The sequence below is a fragment of the Dreissena polymorpha genome, chromosome 12, assembly GCF_020536995.1.
Source record: "Dreissena polymorpha isolate Duluth1 chromosome 12, UMN_Dpol_1.0, whole genome shotgun sequence".
Classification (NCBI taxonomy): domain Eukaryota; kingdom Metazoa; phylum Mollusca; class Bivalvia; order Myida; family Dreissenidae; genus Dreissena; species Dreissena polymorpha.
The window spans coordinates 46,302,642-46,317,432 of NC_068366.1; the positions used below are offsets into that span (position 1 = coordinate 46,302,642).

At 36.4% G+C, this 14,791-nt stretch overlaps 1 protein-coding gene across 1 annotated transcript in view; it reads left to right on the plus strand.

Annotated features, from left to right (window-relative positions):
* LOC127852997 (DNA (cytosine-5)-methyltransferase 3B-like) overlaps positions 1-14,791 on the plus strand; it is a 92,970-nt gene that overhangs the window by 51,622 nt on the left and 26,557 nt on the right. The window contains exon 10 of the mRNA XM_052387109.1: positions 2,076-2,123. Within this exon, the coding sequence (XP_052243069.1) occupies positions 2,076-2,123 (48 nt within the window). The remainder of the gene's footprint in view (positions 1-2,075; positions 2,124-14,791) is intronic.

Genomic DNA, 14,791 nt, shown 5'->3' on the forward strand with positions numbered 1-14,791 from the left:
TTAGTAGATCCGGTTTCTTAGTGCTTGTTTTTAGGGTTATGTACAGATGGTTTGCCTGTGCTACAATGTTTGGTAGATCAGGTTTCTCAGTGCTTGTTTTTAAGGGTTATGTACAGATGTCATGCCTGTGTTACAATGTTTGGTAGATCAGGTTTCTCACTGCTTGTTTTTAGGGTTATGTGCAGATGTTATGCTTTAGTTACAATGTTTGGTAGATCAGGTTTCTCACTGCTTGTTTTATGGTTATGTACAGATGTTATGCCTGTGTTACAATATTTGGTAGATCAGTTTCTCACTGCTTGTTTGAAGGGTTATGTACAGATGTTATGCCTGTGTTATAGTGTTTGGTAGATCAAGTTTGTCAGTGCTTGTTTGTTAGGGTTATGTACAGATGGTATGCCTGTGTTACAATGTTTGGTAGATCAGGTTTCTCAGTGCTTGTTTTTAAGGTTATGTACAGAGAGCATGCCTGTGTTACAATGTTTGGTAGGTTAGGTTTCTCTTTGCTTGTTTTAGAGTTATGAACAGATGTTATGTCTATGTTAAAATGTTTGGTAGATCAGGTTTCTCACTGCTTGCTTTTAGGGTTATGTACAGATGGTATGCCTTTGTTACAATGTTTGGTAGATCAGTTTCTCACTGCTTGTTTTCAGGGTTATGTACAGATGTTATGCTTTAGTTGCAATATTTGGTAGATCAGGTTTCTCAGTGCTTGTTATCCCCCGCCATAGGCGGAGGGATATTGTTTTGGCGTTGTCCGTCCTTCCAGCCGGCCGGCCGGCACATTTGTGTCCGGAGCCATATCTTGGAAGTGCTTTGGCAGATTTCATTGAAACTTGGTTTGAGTTTATATATGGATAAGAGGATGATGCACGCCAAATGACATTGTACACCATCAAATAATATCAGAGTTATGGCCCTTTGTATTTTGAAAAAAATGCTTTTTTTGTGTGTCCAGAGCCATATCTTGTGTCCAGAAGTATAATGGCGGAAGATATCAATTCAACAAATTTGCTTGTTTTTAGGGTTATGTACAGATGTTATGCTTTAGTTGCAATGTTTGGTAGATCAGGTTTCTCACTGCTTGTTTTTAAGGTTATGTACAGATGGTATGCCTGTGTTTCAATGTTTGGTAGATCAGTTTCTCACTGCTTGTTTTTAAGGTTATGTACAGATGTCATGCCTGTGTTACAATGTATGGTAGATCAGGTTTCTCAGTGCTTGTTTTTAAGGGTTATGTACAAATGTTAATATGCCTGTGTTACAATCTTTGGTTGATCAGGTTTCTCACTGCTTGTTTTTAAGGTTATGTACAGATGTTATGCCTATGTTACAATGTTTGGTTACAGATCAGGTTTCTCACTGCTTGTTTTTAAGGGTTATGTAAAGATGTTATGCCTGTGTTACAATGTTTGGTAGATCAGGTTTCTCACTGCTTGTTTTTAAGGTTATGTACAGATGTTATGCCTATGTTACAATGTTTGGTTACAGATCAGGTTTCTCACTTCTTGTTTTTAAGGGTTATGTTCAGATTTAATATGCCTGTGTTACAATGTTTGGTAGATCAGTTTCTCACTGCTTGTTTTTAAGGTTATGTACAGATGTTATGCCTATGTTACAATGTTTGGTAGATCAGTTTCTCACTGCTTGTTTTTAAGGTTATGTACAGATGTTATGCCTATGTTACAATGTTTCGTAGATCAGGTTTGTCACTGCTTGTTTTTAAGGGTTATGTAAAGAAGTTATGCCTGTGTTACAATGTTTGGTAGATCAGGTTTCTCACTGCTTGTTTTTAAGGTTATGTACAGATGGTTTGCCTATGTTACAATGTTTGGTAGATCAGGTTTCTCAGTGCTTCTTTTTAGGGTTATGTACAGATGGTATGCCTGTGTTACAATGTTTGGTAGATCAGTTTCTCACTGCTTGTTTTTAAAGTTATGTACAGATGTTATGCCTTTGTTACAATGTTTGGTTACAGATCAGGTTTCTCAGTGCTTGTTTTTAAGGTTATGTACAGATGTTATGCCTGTGTTACAATGTATTGTAGATCAGGTTTCTTCAGTGCATGTTTTCAGGATCTCCTTCAGGAGAAACTGCTTCTCCTGGACAATGATGGATTCAATGTAAGTACACCTGATATGCACTCATGGCATGTTTTAGCTCATATGAACATAATGTGCTCATCATGAGCTTTTATGATAACCTTTTGTCCCTTGTGCATCATTCAGCCTCAACATTTGCATTGTTAACACTCTAGAGGCCACATTTATTGTCCAATCTTGGATAAGTTCGAAAATGGTTCCTGTTGTTTGAAAAACATGGCAGTCACGGGGCAGGGCATTTTTCCTTATATGGCTGTAGTAAAACCTTGTTAACACTCTAGAGGACACTTTTATTGTCTGATCATCATGAAACTTGGTCAGTAGGTTTGTTCCAATGATATCTTGGACGAGTTCGAACATGGTTTAGCTTGCTTGAAAAACATGGCTGTGAGGGGACATGGCTTTTTTCCATATATGGCTTTAGTAAAACCTTGTGGACACTCTAAAGGCCACATTTATTGCCAGATATCCTAGAAACTTGGTCAGAAGATTACTCCAAATGATATTTTGGACAAGTTTGATAATGTTACCATGCAGTAGGTTGAAAAACATTGCCACCAGGGGGGCAGGGCATTTTTCCTTTTATGGCTAAAGTAAAAGTCTACAAGTCACATTTATTGTCTAATCTTCATGAAACTTGGTCAGAACATTTGTTTTAATGATATCCAAGATTAGTTTGAAAATGGTTCTGGTCTGTTGAAAACATGGCAGCCAGGGGGCTGGGAATTTATCTTTTTATGGCTATAGTAAAACCTTGTTAGCACTCTAATTGTTACATTAATAGTTCATTCTTCATGAAACTTGGTCAGAACATTTGTTTTAATGATATCTTGGACTGCACAGAAAAGGTCAGTTCCCTTGTTTCTCAGGTGAGCGACATTGGGCCTGAAAGGCTCTCTTGTTAGAAGATGACATTATCAGTTGAAATTTTGTGGTAACTGACAATATAATTTACTGCTGAGTAATAGGTAACCTCATTAAATGCGTTGAGTATTTTAACAGTCAGTCTGTCTGTCCATCAGTGTGTAGACCTAAATTTGTCCACAGAAAATGCCTTTACTTTGTCATATGTTTAAAATGTAAAGGGTTATGTACGTTTAACCTCACCTGAGTACATAGTTGTGATGGAGAGCCTTTAGGATACAGTGTTGTCCATCCATGCATGCATGTATGCATCTGCTAAATTATTCTTCTCCTGACAGATTTTAACAAAACTTCACAGTGATTATCCTTGGGTGACCATCTTTCAAAATAATCCCAGGCATTTGGAGCTGTTGCATATGTTTATCACCAGAGCATAAATACATTTAAAAAATGCAGGCTGTCAAGCGGTCATACTTTTTCCTACTTTTTCCTACTATTTCCTACTTTTTCATCAGGATCCTACTTTTTCCTATTTTTTTACCAAATCTTCCTACTATTCCTACTTTTTTATTTTCAATGGAGAATTTTTTTTTTAAGAGTTAATTTAGTAAACTTGCAGGATGAATGAATCTATGGCATGACTGTATCCCTGTTAATGTGCATTCATCTAGATGAGACCTGACAACCCATGCTGACTGTCTGCTAGCACCTCTTCAGGAGCATAAATATTTATTTCTTATGTAACTTTTAAAATTATTGACAAGTTTTTTTTTGAAGTAACAATAGTGCCTTGTTTACTTCCTTAGCATTTGTACACTGCAGACTTCACTACCTTACACAGGTCCCAGTGATGCAAGAGCTGAGGGAACCCATAGTTTATTCCAGTTTTATTTTGTTTCCATTGACAACAATTTGACCAAACCTTATGCATGTTTACATGATATTGCTGTTTGGAATGTAGAGATATAGAGATACATGTATTGTATGAGTGGTTATGTAATATGGAATTTATTACACAAGTTTTTGGAAAAAAGATAAAACTGATGCTTTGTTGAGTTTTCATCATTTACAAATATAATGTAATAAATTCTGTATTACATGACAACGGATATGATGTTCTATTGATATCATAGGTACATCATGTTTAGTAATTAAAGATAAATGCACAGAGCCTAAATGCCCTGATACATTTTTATGCTCCCGGTAGGGTGGCATATTGCAGTTGTACTGTCAGTCCGTTTGTCTGTCTGTCTGTGTGTGTGTGTCCGTCCGAAAACTTTAATATGGGCCATAACTTTTGCAATATTGAAGATAGCAACTTGATATTTGGCATGCATGTGTATCTCATGAAGCTGCACATTTTGAGTGGTGAAAGGTGAAGGTCATCCTTCAAGGTCAAAAGTTAAAAAATACAATCCAAGGGAAGTAATAAGCTTTAAAAGGGAGATAATTTCTAAACCTGCCAAATGATATATTGAAATTTTATTTCAAAGCTGCGCAATAGTTGGCATTGTGTTTCGGACAAACACAATTCTTGTCTAATGATGCCATTGCTAGTGAGGTAACTTCAAGGTGTTAAAGCGAAGTATTAAAATTATTAAACGGCATTATTAAACTCCCGCAAAGTCATCAATAATGTAAAAGCCATTATTTGAAACTGGAATAAACAATGTAGTGCAACTGTTTCATTGCCCAATCAATGCTGTCATAAAAGATGTCAGGTGATAAGGTCCTATCTCCAGTTGCATAATCTGCTCTGCAATGACCAGTCATTTTGAATGTAACTTAAGTCATTATAACTGCACCCTATTGTCAATTTAAAGGTTTCACAATGTAGCTGTAGCAGAGCATTTACACTGCTTTATATACTAGTATTAATCTTGTACAACAAGTTGGTGTATCACTAAATAAATTTGGTCTTCTGCTTAAGGATATAACATGCACAATATAATTACCATTTTTATATCGATACACAGAAGACCTCTAACCACTTATTTGATGATACATCAAAATGAACAGCATCTAATTACATGTATACTTCTTTATCAGGGTAGCTTTGCTTGAAACTTAATTATCATAGATACACTATAAGTGCTAAAATTCCTAGTGGGAAAACAAAGTTTAACCCTTCATGGATGGAGAAGTTGGACAACAGTGGAAAAACACTGGGATCATGGTGCAAGAGAGATACCGGCAATGAGTTTGCAAGATATTGTACTGTCTGAATGAAGTCCATCTTGTAGTAATTCTGGTGCTAATCAACTTATAAGTCATGCAGATGGATAAAAACACAAGGAAAACATGAAATACATGCATGATAATTCACAAAAGCGTTTGTTTGGAAGTGCCCAAAAGCCAAGCAGCTCTCAGGGTTGTGGGGATAAATCTATCTGTATGCAAGTACATCCATCACACAAGGAACAGGTACAAAAGGCTGAAATCTTCTGGGCCCTTAAGGTAGCTTCAAGTGGGTATCCATACAGAACATGTGATGGCACTCCTGCTCTGTTTCAAGCTATGTTTCCTGGACCTGTGTCTAAAAAATAAGTATTATGTATTCCTACTTTTGAGGGAAAAGTTCCTACTTTTTCCTACTTTTTTCCTACTTTTCTTGCAAAAGTAGTTCCTATTTTTTCCTACTTTTTGAAAAAAGGTCACTTGACAGCCTGAAAATGAAAACTTAAAAAATCTCTGAAACCACAAACCTCAAGTGTGTACTATTTGGTGCATTATATTATCTAGTGGTGCTAAAATATATTTGTTCAAATAATGCCCCTAGGTTTAAAAATGGCCATGCACCAGGAGTCACATGATTGGTTTAAATTAAGTTAAATTAAAAAAATCTTTGTAACATCATGTGATTTTCCTATTAGGCCAGTCAAATTAGATCAAAATTAGCCTCAACCCGCAACAAATTACAACAGAAACGAAACTTACTTATTTGTTATCTTTAATGATTGCTTGTACACAGAAAAAAAGTCCTCAAAAATCCAATGATGGGAAAGTGCTTTAAATCACGTGTTTCCATGGTAACAATCGGGAAATGCATTAGCGCATGTGTTTCTTAATAAAATCATGATACATTTGTTAATGATAAAGATTAAGGTATAAACTATGTCACCAAACATAAACCTAAGTTATTTATATTCAGATGAAATGATCAAGGTCAACTTGATAATTTGCATATTTATGAATATTAATGAGATCAATAAAAAAAACGATGTGAGTCCAACGTTAAATCATTCAATAAACAAAATTGTAGTTTAACTACAAATTGTTTTTTGTAACATCCACAAATAATATCTTTAACAACAATCGCCACTGGTAATGTATTCATTTATACAATTAATGTTAATAATTCAATTAATTAACCAATAATATACATGCTGTGTAACTATATTAATAAATGCAAAAATAATTGACATTATCAGGGTATGACAATAACTTTGAAAACATCATAAACGATCTGTCAATACTTATAGATACTGTCAAAAAACGAAGTTTAATACAGTATTGAAACAGAAACTAATTGCAATTAATTAACTAATTAATTGCAATTGTAATAAGTGTTATTATAGCAAACACTTAAACGGTGCAAAGTTTTGTATCACTTATACAGTTACATGAAACATAATTCTTGCAGTGTGTCCATCCCTGTTGCTGCAGCTTAAACCATGGCAGTCCCCACATGCTGGTGTACAATGTAGTCCATATTTTTTGCATGTACATCTACTGGAGTCACAATTTTGCTTACAGCAGCACCGAATAATTTACAGTAGTCTATCAGGAGCTGCTGGTAAAGTCATTCTTACTGGAATGAGTTTATTATTGACTTCAATCCAGCCCCATTCAACTGGGGAAAGGTTTTTTCCCAGCCACGCCTGCACTTGAAGATATACTCTATAACTTTGATATTAAGCACCACACGATGTTGGTGGAAGAGACTCTACCAATACAGCAGTCTTCCTAGTTTGGACTTTATTCAAAAACTTCAAGTATCTTAAAAGATCCAAACCTTGATCTGGCATTCCACCATACACACTTGCGAGTAAAGCTTCACCAGCATGTGCAACAACCTCGTGTAAGGAATCCATCAGAAACACACTACATTGTTGTCTGAAAGTTGCATCTGTCAAGACTTTCTTCAATACACTTCCCTTTCCAATTCCATACATTCTAGAAGTGGTATCACAGCCGGTAAATGCGTGCACAAATAGTATAAGCTTGCAAACATCACTTCCTATTACTTTCATGGTTTTTTTTATGTCCCATATCTTCTTAACTTTCTGTGAAGCTTTAGTATCAGAGGTGAAGTAGATGGTGTTTGCTTCAACTTTTGCATGTGCACAAAGCAACACTAGCAGATCAGTGTCTTCACCTATGACAACAACATCGGATTTATCTGCTTCAATGATAGCTATTTCTACAATTTGAACATCTGCATCCGCCTCAGCCTATTTTTACCGAATTCTTTGTTCCTAGGGTAACAGATTTGTTTGACTTCTTGAATGAAAAGCTTGATACACTTTTGTTTTTCATTTCTTCAATAAGTGTCAAACCCAACTCTTTTGCCCTATCGACATTGACACGTTCATCTGCTACAATACCAGTTTCAAAATTTCTTAGATCAGGCTCATTTGTGAAAGGATTTCTAGACCGCAAGAAAGAAACAAAGGTATCAACATCTTTGATGTCACGTTCAATCCTTGCATTGTGGGTGTCCTCATGCTGCTCATTGGTCTCGTATGTCTGACCTGTAAATTCGTGCATGGCAGCGTTTATGTCAGTGCATGCAGGCATTGAAAGAATCCATTGGGTCTGTTGTGTATCTGTCATGCCTTGTCCTCTAGTCAGCCCACCCGTGCTCTTTACACTTCGCATGAGTGCCTGTTCTGTAACTAAATCGGTTGAAAGTCCACCCCAGAAACGATCAATCCTCCTCACTTCATGATAACCTCTCTTGAACGAATTGTATAATTCTGGATGTGTGATTGGAAGTGAAACCATATCCTGGAGATAAACATAAGCCGATTTAAGATAAAGATGATACCCAGCAGCTGCGAAATATGGAAGCATTTCTTTCATTGTCTTCAGATGAAGATCCCAATCGCCCGTTCTCTCAGCTTTAATGAAGGCTTTCAAAATTTCTGTCATGTTCATATACTGAATCCAAAGTTTTGCTGTTCGGTAACATTCGAGAGAAGATTTTAACTCTGAACGTCTACTTAGTACTTCATTCAATGCTCCATTTTCATTTACTAATGGCACTTCCACATCCTTGGAATGTACACCGTCAAACAAGGCCTTCAAATCTTCAACAATCTTAAGTTCGTCTCTGTCTTTTGATGAAACTTCGGTTGAAACAGTGTCTCTCGGTTGAAACGCAGCTGGCAGTATTGTTTCCAATATAACGTATTGAGTGCATCATCAACCAGAATGTGTGATCTGACTGCCCTGGAAACTGCTTTGACTGCATTCGGAGCATATACAGTCTCAAGTAGCTCTTGCAACCCAGTATTTTGCATCAGCTGACCTATGCAACCAAGGAAGCTCATCTGTGAATGGAATTCACCAAGCCTTACAACAACGGATTTTATATCACTGTGGTTTGGTAATTAACAATAATTTGCAAAGCCTTTCAGTACAGGAACCCTTTTTGGTGTAATTTAGCCAGCAGTCCATTTTTGTTGGAGGTCTTACAAATGACACATACATATTGGCCATCTTCAATGCTGAAACAAATAAATCCATCGCGAAGGTTTACATAATAAATTAAATGATAAATAATTTTTGTTTTCAGTTATTGTTGCAGTTTATTGATTGACAGATAAATTAAAATTTGCACACACAGGCAATACTAATAAGAATGCATTCGAATTGCATTTGTTTAAGGAAGTGAACTGTTCTAAATAGCATACACAACTATTAACAAGAAGGAGGAAACGGCCTACCGTACTTTAAAAAAATGACAAAAATCTGTTTAGCATGTATAAACATTCTCATTATTAAGGCACTGCAAAAATGTTAAAACTGGTGTTCTTCATGATAATTCGTCATTTAATTACCATTGCCCGGTAAATATATCCCTTAAAATGTAAGACTAGCATTATGAAAATAATGGCAATTATGATCAAATTAAATACCATTTACGACTAAATGCAAGAAAAACACCGTAAAATGTCTTACCTGACAGCAGCAGAACTCGCATCCATGTTTATAGAACGATAATGTTATGTTTTGAAATGAACGCGGTTTAATATAAAGTTTGATACCCATTAATGACCAGCTTCCTATATTTGGGACACCTAGGAAATCTGGTAAGTGTTAATTATTTTAGTGATAAATATACAGTTATCTCTGTTGTGTGGCTTTGTATCAGGTAACACCAATTTGAGATGAAACAGCAAGATGTATGGCGTGCTGAGTGGGCAATGCCAATTCAGAATATATGTGGAATTTTAAAAACAATTAAATGGATTAAATACAATGAATTTTTTCGAGGACTTTTTTTCCGTAATACAGTATGACTTTATTATAAGGTTTATGTAAAAAAAGTTTCTGTTGTAATTAGTTGTACCTCAAATTCTATTTTTACTGGCCTATATACCAAGTTCAAACAAATCATGACTGAGTGTTACTTGTTTCCCTTATATGTATTTAGTGAAAACTAAGAAAAATCTTTGAAACCTTATAGCTCATTTTTTCCATTTATTAATATATGTGGAAACTTGAAAAATCTTCTTCAATAACACTGCAAAAAACTTGATGTTTACCAAGTTTGTTTCAAACATGCTTCTGTGGTCAAAACTCGCCTTTCTGTGGGGATTTCTTGTATCCCTAATGTGTCTAAAATGAAAACTAAAAGCATATTCTGTAAGCCCCAGTTGTTTTGTATTTGGCAAGTAAATTTGCATGATGTGTACTATATTGCAGATGTATTTTTTACAATGCTCTGTGTGCAATGTTTCAGATGTCTGTGTTTTCAATGTTCTCTGTTTCCAATGTTCTGTTTGTAATGTTTCAGATGTTCTGTGTTTCCAATCTTCTCAGTGCTATTTTTGTAGATGTTTTGTGTTTCCTTATGTTATATGTGCTATGTTTCTTATGTTCTGTGTGCAATGTTTAAGATGTTGTGTGTTTCCAATGTTCTGAGTGCTATATTTCAGGTGTTTTTTGTGTGTTTCAAATGTTCTGTTTGCCATGTTTCATGTGTTCTGTGTGCTATGTTTTGACATGTTCCCTGTTTGACATGTTCTGTGTTCTATGTTTCATATTTGAAGTATGCATTGTTTCACATGTTCTGTTTGATGAGTTTCACATGTTCTGTGTGCTATGCTTAAAATGTTCTGTGTGCAATTTTTTACATGTTGTTTGTGCTCTGTTTCAGATGTTCTATGTGCTATTTTTCACATGTTCTTTGTTCTCTGTTTCATATGTTCTGTGTGCTCTGTTTTAGATGTTCTATGTGCTATTTTTAGCTCACCTGATTGCTCAGGTGAGCTTTTGTGACCGGTCTTTGTCCATAATATGTCCGTCCGTCCGTTAACATTTGTTCCTAAACACTCTAGAGGCCACATTTATTGTCCGATCTCCATGAAACTTGGTCAGAAGCTTTGTCCCAATGAAATCTCGGTCGAGTTCGAAACTGGGTCAAAAACTAGGTCACTAGGTCAAAAAAAAAGAAAAAACTTGTAAACACTGTAGAAGTCACATTTCATGCCCAATCTTCATGTTACTTTGTCAAAATGTTTGTCTTAATGAAATGTTGGTTGAGTTCAAAAGTGGTTCCGGTCCGTTGAAAAACATGGCCGCCAGTGGGCGGGGCAGTTTTTCTTATTTGGCTATAGATAAACCTTGTAAACACTCTGGAAGTCACAATTTTTGCCCAATTATCATGAAAGTTGGTCAAAACATTGGTTTTATTGATTTCTCGGACGAGTTCGAAAATGGTCCAGATTGGTGAAAAAACATGGCCGCCAGTGGGCGGGGCATTTTTCTCTATATGTATATAGTGAAAACATGTCAACACTCTAGAAGTCACATTTTTGGCCCAATTTTCATGAAACTTTGTCAGAACTTTTGTTTCCTAGATACGTGAGTTAAGTTTGAAAATGGTTCCGGTCTGTTGAAAAACATTGTTGCCAGGGGGACGTGGCAGTTTTCCTTATATTTATATAGTAAAAAGGCTTGCAAACAATCATGAATTAAGGTCATGTAACATGTGAGACAACTCTTCTAAATATTGCATTTAAGAATACAGTAGTTACTCCCCTTTGATTATTAATGTTTTCATAATAATACAGTGTAGTTGTGTTTCATATATGTGTTAATTGTTATTCGAGGTTGGATGTTTTTATGCCCCCTTTCGAAGAAAAGGGGGCATATAGTGATCAGACTGTCTGTCTGTCCGTCTGTCCGTCACACTTTGCATTTAGGTTTCCAAAAATGCTCATAACTTCTATGTCCCTTGAGATATAACCTTCATATTTGATATGCATGTGTATATGGACAAGGCCTTTCCTTACGCACACATTTTTTTAGCCCTGTGACCTTGACCTTGAACTTAGGGTCCGCGCTTAGGTTTCAAAATCTGCGTTTAGGTTTCGAAAAATGCTCATAACTTCTATGTCCCTTGAGATATAACCTTCATATTTGGTATGCATGTGTATATGGACAAGGCCTTTCCATACGCACAAACTTTTTTACCCCTGTGACCTTGACCTTGAACTTAGGGTCCGCGTTTAGGTTTCGAAATCTGCGTTTAGGTTTCGAAAAATGCTCATTACTTCTATGTTCCTTGAGATATAACCTTCATATTTCGTATGCATGTGTATATGGACAAGGCCTTTCCATACGCACACAATTTTTAACCCCTGTGACCTTGAACTTAGGGTCCGCGTTTAGGTTTCGAAATCTGCGTTTAGGTTTCGAAAAATGCTCATAACTTCTATGTCCCTTGAGATATAACCTTCATATATGGTATGCAGGTGTATATGGACAAGGCCTTTCCATCTAAATCTGTGTTGAGGTTTTGAAAATGCTTATTACTTCTATGTCCCTTGAAATATAACCTTCATATTTGGTATGCATGTGTATATGGACAAGGCCTTTCCATACGCACAAATTTTTTTACCCCTGTGACCTTGACCTTGAAATAGGGTCCACGTTTAGGTTTCAAAATCTGCGTTTAGGTTTCGAAAAATGCTCATAACTTCTATGTCCCTTGAGATATAACCTTCATATTTGGTATGCATGTGTATATGGACATGGCCTTTCCATACGCACACATTTTTTTACCTCTGTGACCTTGACCTTGAACTTAGGGTCCGCGTTTCGGTTTCGAAATCTGTGTTTAGGTTTCGAAAAATGCTCATAACTTCTATGTCCCTTGAGATATAACCTTCATATTTCGTATGCATGTGTATATGGACAAGGCCTTTCCTTATGCACACAATTTTTTACCCCTGTGACCTTGACCTTGAACCTAGGGTCCACGTTTAGGTTTCGAAATCTGCGTTTAGGTTTCGCAAAATGCTCATAATTTCTATGTCCCTTAAGATATAACCTTCATATTTGGTATGCATGTGTATGTGGTCAAGGCCTTAACATATGCACACAATTGTTTACCCCTGTGACCTTTACCTTGAAGTTAGGGTCCGCGTTTAGGTTTCCAAATCTGCGTATAGGTTTCGAAAAATGCTCATAACTTCTATGTCCCTTGAGATATAACCTTCATATTTGGTATGCATGTTTATATGGACAAGGCCTTTCCATATGCACACAAATTTTGACCCCTCTGACCTTGATCTTGAACTTAGGGTCCGCGTTTAGGTTTCGAAATCTGCGTTTTATTTTCAAAAAATGCTATAACTTATATCAAAGCGTTTATAGGGGGCATATGTCATCCTATGGTGACAGCTCTTTTGTTTTTAGCTCACCTGATTGCTCAGGTGAGCTTTTGTGACTGGTCTTTGTCCGTCGTCCGTACGTCCGTCCACATTTGTTCGTAAACACTCCAGAGGCCAAATTTATTGTCAGATCTTCATGAAACTTGGTCAGAAGATTTGTCCCAATGAAATCTCGATTGATTTTGAAACTGGGTCATGCTGGGTCAAAAACTAGGTTACTTGGTCCAAAAAAAAGAAAAAGCTTGTAAACACTGTAGAAGTCACATTTAATGCCCAATCTTCGTGTAACTTTGTCTATATGTCTGTGTTAATGATATGTTGGTTGAGTTAAAAAGTGGTTCTGGTCCATTGAAAAACATGGCCGCCAGTGGGCGGGGCAGTTTTCCTTATATTGCTATAGAGAAACCTTGTTAACACTCTAGAAGTCACAATTTTTGCCCAATCATCATGAAAGTTTATCAAAACATTGGTTTTATTGATATGTCGGACGAGTTCGAAAATGGTCCAGATCGGTGATAAAACATGGCTGCCAGTGGGCGGGGCATTTTTCTCTATATGTATATAGTGAAAACATGTGAACACTCTAGAAGTCACATTTTTTGCCCAATTTTCATGAAATTTAGTCAGAACACATTTGTTTCCTTGATACGAGAGTTGAGTTGGAAAATGGTTCTGGTCAGTTGAATAACATGGCTGCCGGGGGGGGGGGGAGTTTTCTTATATTTATATAGTAAAAAAAAGCTTGTGAACACTCTAGAAGTCACATTTTTTGCCCAATCATCATGAAACTTGGTGAATAGATTTGTTTTATATACATCTCAGATGAGTTTGCAAATGGTTCTGATGGGTCAATAAAGATGGCGGCCAAAGGGGTGGGGTAGTTTTCCTTATGTGACTTTTTACACACTTTTTAGCTCACCTGATTGCTCAGGTGAGGTTTTAGGATTGGTCTTTGTCCGCTGTCCGTCCGTCCACATTTGGTTTGTAAACACTCTAGCATTCACATTTCTCAAGCATTCTTTATCAAAGTTGCTGAAAGATCTCAGTCAAGTTTGATGATGAGCAAAATCACATAATTAATGCCATAATTATTGCCCTTAGATTGTCCAAATGTTCACTATATTATACAAAATCCTTGTAAGCAAAGTTTGATATTCGGGGGGTCAACTCAAAATATAGGTCACCTTTTCAAATCTTACAAAAACAAAAACACTCCCTACGCTAGAGTTTTGGTTCAATAATGATGAAACTTGACCAGGCTGTTTGTCTGGTCAATATCAGAGTCATGTTTGACATTAGGTAAAGATTGAATGAACCGACTCCTCTCAGGTGAGCGAACTAGGGCCATCTTGGCCCTCTTGTTTACCCTTTTCTTTGTGCTCTGTTTCGGATGTTCTTTGTGCTATGTTTGACATGTTTTGTGTGCTTTGTTTCACATGTTCTGTGTGCTCTGTTTCAGATGTTCTGTGTGCTATGTGTTCTTTGTTTCACATGTTCTTTGTGCTTTGTTTCACATGCTCTGTGTGCTTTGTTTCACATGTTCTTTGTGCTCTGTTTCAGATGTTCTTTGTGCTATGTTTGACGTTTTCTGTGTGCTTTGTTTCACATGTTCTGTGTGCTCTGTTTCAGATGTTCTGTGTAATATGTTTCACGTGTTCTGTGCTTCACATGTTCTTTTTGCTCTGTTTCACATGTTCTTTGTGCTATGTTGCACATGCTATGTGTGCTTTTTCACATGTTTCGTGTGCTTTGTTTTACATGCTCCATGTGCTTTGTTTCACATGTTATGTGTGCTTTGTTTCAGATGTTCTGAGTGCTTTGTTTAAATGTTTTGTGTGCTATGTTTCACATGTATTGTGTGTTTTGTTTTACATGTTCTGTGTTCTTTGTTTCAGATGTTTTGTGTGCTTTGTTTTA